This window comes from Coturnix japonica, chromosome Z (genome assembly GCF_001577835.2).
Source record: "Coturnix japonica isolate 7356 chromosome Z, Coturnix japonica 2.1, whole genome shotgun sequence".
NCBI classification, from domain to species: domain Eukaryota; kingdom Metazoa; phylum Chordata; class Aves; order Galliformes; family Phasianidae; genus Coturnix; species Coturnix japonica.
The window spans coordinates 38,404,243-38,409,440 of NC_029547.1; the positions used below are offsets into that span (position 1 = coordinate 38,404,243).

Consider the following 5,198-nt stretch of genomic DNA (forward strand, 5'->3'; position numbering starts at 1 on the left):
TGTAAAATGTACATTTTTCCCTTCCCCCCCTACCCTCTTGGCTTCCCTTTCCTCTTGTCACAGAGTTATCTAGATCAATCTATGTCCATGACAGGGGGGCAGTAGTTCTGTGGGCCTCCTGGCCCCCAGAATGGGAAGGGAAAAGGGAAAGGGGCAGAGAGATGGGAGCTGGACTCAAGGAAACAGAGCAGCTTCAACAATCTAAGAAGGAAAACTTACTTTATGAACTACGATATCAGAATGCAAGTTAACACAATATAATACAGCCTAATTGAAATTGAGGCTAATAAATCTAATAAGATAGTTTTTTTTAGACCGAGAAGTCTACTTTGAAATTGAAGGCACACAGCTTAGAAGCACACCCACATCTGCTGCCAGGCAGTGAAAGAGAGAGAACAAGTGTCACTTCCGTGATGTGTTTCCCTCTCTGACCGTGAGGTCCTCTGGGATGTGTAGGTCTTCTTCTCTGTGCTCCACTTGATGTTATGATGTGGAATACTGACATCAGAAATTACAAAACCATGACCTTTTCTTCCCCCTCCTCCCCTCTCTTCCCCTCTCTCCCCACCTCCTCTCCTCTCCTCTCCTCTCCTCTCTTCTCCTCTTCTCTCCTCTTTTCCCCTCTCCTCTCTTCACCTTTCCTCTACTCCCTTCCCCTCTCCTCCCCTCCCCTTCTCCTTTTACTTCCCCTTCCCCTTCCCTTACCCTTTCCCTTTCCCACCCCTACCCTTACCCCTACCCCCTTCCCTTTTCCCTTTTCTTTCCTTCTTCTTTTCTTTCCATTTCTATTTTAATGGGAGAATATTGCTATGTAAAATGAGAATGTTGTATAAAAACTGGTTTGCTCCCATTTCCTTTCCTTCCTAATAGTCAGATGCCTCTCAAACTAGTTCAAAGACTGTTTCAGTAGACCTTTTTCTTACCTATCCCACCAAAGAAAAATATTTCCCTTTGTTCATTTAATTATTCAGATCTGGAACTTTTCCTACATCTTGATCAAAAAAATCCTTTTCTCCTTCTTTCTCTTGATTCCACTAGGAAATGCATTTCTTCTGTCCAGCTCTTAAGCGTAGTTCTCAACCCCCTTCACCATAGCTTATCAAGGTAGGCAGCTTGGCTTATGTGCAGTAAATCAGAATCTGAGAGCTCTGTGAATGGAAATGTGCAACTTCATGCACGGACATCTGAATTTATTCAGATATTAATTCAGATTATTAATTATTTATTATGCCTCTTAACCATATGATTCTCTTTCTGAAAAATATATTGTTGTCATTTGAAAATGCTGTTACATAAGAAGTCCTGCTACGTCAGAGTAATAATACAACATGCAGAATTATAGGTGCCTATTTCTCACATTTCCCTCTGCATTTTAAAGAGATTGTGTACTGTGGCCTAATTCTTGCAGTGAATTTCAGTGGACCTTTACTAGTAGTTCTAGTAGCTGGTCTGGAAAAGGGCAAGAGTCTGAGTTTTATCTGGCAAAGGATGAGCTTCAGTGGACAACAGTGCCATCTGCTCTTTATGCTTTTTCATGTGTGCCTGGACCAGCTTTGCCCTGCCCTCCAGCCTCTGAGTCCACTCATGGCGAAGCCTGCAAAGAGAGGACAAATACTTAGCAAGCACCAAGCCAAATCCTTCAAATAGATACGAGGCTTTTCAGTAGGATTGAAACTTTCCTCTCTTTCATCACCACAGCACTTGTCCTGTATTTGTTTACCATCTACACATCTCTCCAGCTTGCTAGACTGGGAATGCAGGGGAGAAAAGGATAGTGCTGATAGTATCAGTGGGTGACATCGCTAGATTCCTAATGAGTCAAACAACTGCTGAAACTGTCACCATGAAGAGCTCTGTTTTTTCCTCTGTGGTATTCTCAAAGCCACAAAGAAGTGCACTGCCTTTGTGGTAAGGTCATTAAAGGTGGAAAGTGAAATTACAGTTAATACACTCTCCACAACTTTACTCTAAAATGCTTTGGAGAAAAGCAAGCAGGACCTTGCATATCTTTTTTGTTCTATTTTTAGTACTTTAAATAATAATAATAAAAATAATGGTGAAAACGTAGTCATTTGGGATTCAAAATCTCTTCAGACCTTTTATGTGTTTCATGAAAGGAATTGATGTTACATGCAAGAGGAGCCACATAGCTTCAAGTCACTATTTTAGCACAGACAGAAGAGGAAATCACTAGGGACCAGTACAGGATAATGTTGGTTGGGTCATTTTCCAAAGGGAATGTTATTATGAAGCACCTGACCCAGAAATGCTGTAGGATTAGTCATATGGTAGTGTCAAATGTGTCATGTAATATGGGGGCTTTTACATTTAATGTAGTAAAAGCAGAAGCAAATAATTTCATCTGAGAATAACTTAGCAGTAGCAGTTTCACTCTGATGCTTATGTTCATTTGGTTCCTGAGTTTGACTGTAGAGTGTGTTCTAAATTTTTCCCACCTGGTCTGACCTCTCTTGACTTTGCTATTCTCTCATTAGTATAGTTAAGCCTCAAAAAGCAGTGCAACTATTTAGTAAATATTTGCTTTCAAAGTGCTGCTGTTCCTTGTTAACTAGTGATCTAGCGGTCCCAGAGGGTGTGCCTGGCTGTACCTTAAAAAAAAAAAAAAAAGGAACATTCTGTGATCAACTTGGATGTTTGCTGAGTGACCTTGAAGTAGTTTGCTTGGGTCTGTTTCAGTTGTGATTTGTGACCCATTCGAAGAACTTTTGCTGCAGTTTTTTTCTTATTCAGACAAAACTGTGAAAAGGCTTTTCGCATTTTAACTCTGTGAAGTTGAAAATATTACTGACATACATAACTGCAATTGCCTTGTGATACCTTTTTGTGTTAGTTTATTTGAAGCTAGAAGACAAAATTTTACATCTTGTGGCTATGACAGCTGCCCCAGCGAGACTGTTCCAAGCCCATTAACCACTGGTGAGGTGTATTATTGTAGTAACCAGTCTGAACCTCCAACCTGTGATGCTACTGGGACATACAGCCTAAATAGATACTGATTTCCTCACCTTTAAGGTGACATTAGTAGCTTCCTCCTTGGGTGTCTAGGCCAGAGTATTCGATCTTTTTTTTTTTTTTTTTTTAAAGAGACAGCCCTTTACCTGTACATTCCAATCTGTTAGAATCAAGTTAATTTATATGGATGTACCAGTTCTGAGGAAACTTTATGTGGGAAAGCCTTTCCAGCTTCAAGAGGAACGTATACCAGAAAAGCACAAGAGAGACATGGCTTTCTCATCCTGTTGCACAGACTGCTAAGGGATTAATTTAATTTGTGAGAGCTGTTGTGCCTTCTAAGGTGCAGCAGGTTGATCAAGTATTTGAGGTATAGTTGACTGAAGTATTTATATTACAGCCACAGTGCTTTCTAGGTAGCAAGTGCTGTTTTTTGCTGTTTGGACAAAACAGAAAATAATAAAAATAATTGAATATCTTTACTTGTTTTCTTTTGTAGACCAGGAATGATACTGAAATATGTTTCATGGCATAGGTAGACATTATCATAACATTTCTAAACTTATGGTTTATATGATGTAAAACATAGTTAAAAATGATAAAGATGGTATGGATTTATTTATACTATTCATTAGATGAGTTTTTGTTATTCCTTTAATTCAATATAATTTTATTTATTTGCTGTGGCTGTATTAGTAAAATTTTTGATATTTTCTAACTGTCACAAGACCCTGTGCCAAAGTGTTTTATTTTTATTTGGGTATACTCCAAGGCCTTTGAAGAATGTTCATGAGATTCAAAGGTGAGGGGTGTCTGAGTTTCCATGCAGAAGAGCCATGGAAATTTGAGACAAGCAGCTGTGAGAGGAAAAGTGCCAAGGACCCAGAACACAATCTGTGCTATGAATAAAATAGTACAATAGGGGTTATCTTATTTTAAAGCATGTGATGACAGACCTGATCTCTTGGGCAAAAGAAATTATACAACTTACTTGTTCAGAGCACTTTTGCTTAGCCTAGTTTCTTCACTTTCTCGTTGCCTAGTTTGCTCTTGGATGGCTTTTTCCCAGAAGTTCTTCAGCTCCACTGCATCTTGACCATGCATCTTGTGGCGTTCAAAGTTGGTGCACTTGCTCATTTTCTGATAGGCAATTTTGAGGTCAGAAGAGTCAGATTAACTCAGGGCAGATAAAACATTGCTTGGCCCCTTGCTATTTCTTTCCCATGAGGTGCTATTAAAATAAAGTATGCAAGCCAAAGAAAAAAGGGAACTGGGTACTGAAATATGCCTGTGGTGACAGTTTAAATGCCATACCTATATTTTTGGTATAGAGTAATGACAATGCATAGCAGAGTTCTCTGAAATACTGAGTAAGCTCCAGTATGTGAGAACTTTTTTTTGTTTTACAAGAATTTAGGAAAAGTACTTTCAAACTTAGCACTAAAATTGGTGATGTCTAGATGGGCTGTGGTGAAGGGTTTGCCTTTTTTCTCACTTCTACAGTTTAAAAAGAGATCAGAAATGAATGTTATCCAAGGGAAATGCATTGCTATTAAATGATTCAAATTATTGCTCAAAATGTTATCATGCACAAAATATGCAGGGGAATTATGAACCTGAAGTTGAAGCACACAAAGTACAGAGCCCTCAGGAGCTTGTTATCACCTTGTTCTTTAATTTGTCAAAATTCAGAGTTAAATACTGCTAAAAGTAGAGCTTGTTGAAGTGTAGACGTCAGTTCCAATAAATGAGAAAAAGAAGTGGGGCAGTTTCCTTGCTAAATGGTAGTAGTATTCAAAAGTAGATGATTTTATAATGCTCAGATACATGACACTTTCTGATAAAGCCAAACATGTATTAGTGTTCAAAACTTAATGGTACTTTGATAAGTTAAGTTCCGTTATTTATTCTCACAGGAAATCAAAACTTTTGCATAATATTCTGTAATTGTTGCTGGCAAAAATTGCTTTGCTATGAAATTAAATAGGTGTCATGGTTTTTATGATTTTTATTAAGCATTTTGTGCTTACCATGGTGGAGGCAGCCACTGTGTGACACATACAGTACCATGTGATACCACCTCAGACACAATATTAGGTCTCTAGAAACAAATCCTGTGGAGATGTGGCACTCCAGAAAGAACTGAGTCAGATAATGGGACCAATTTCAAAAATTCTCTTGTAACTACTTGTGCTAAATATCACAGAACTGAGTGGATTTATCAT

General features: G+C 38.5%; 1 protein-coding gene across 1 annotated transcript; it reads right to left on the reverse strand.

Moving 5' to 3' along the window:
• Positions 1-749: 749 nt before the first annotated feature.
• Positions 750-4,432, reverse strand: LOC116652544 (protein FAM240B-like). The gene is made up of 2 exons (XM_032441496.1): positions 3,965-4,432; positions 750-1,594 (listed from the first exon to the last, which is right to left on the reverse strand). Exons 1-2 carry the CDS (start codon positions 4,108-4,110, stop codon positions 1,438-1,440), a joined length of 303 nt encoding a protein of 100 aa, XP_032297387.1. The 5' UTR covers positions 4,111-4,432; the 3' UTR covers positions 750-1,437.
• Between the last annotated feature and the right edge of the window lie 766 nt (positions 4,433-5,198).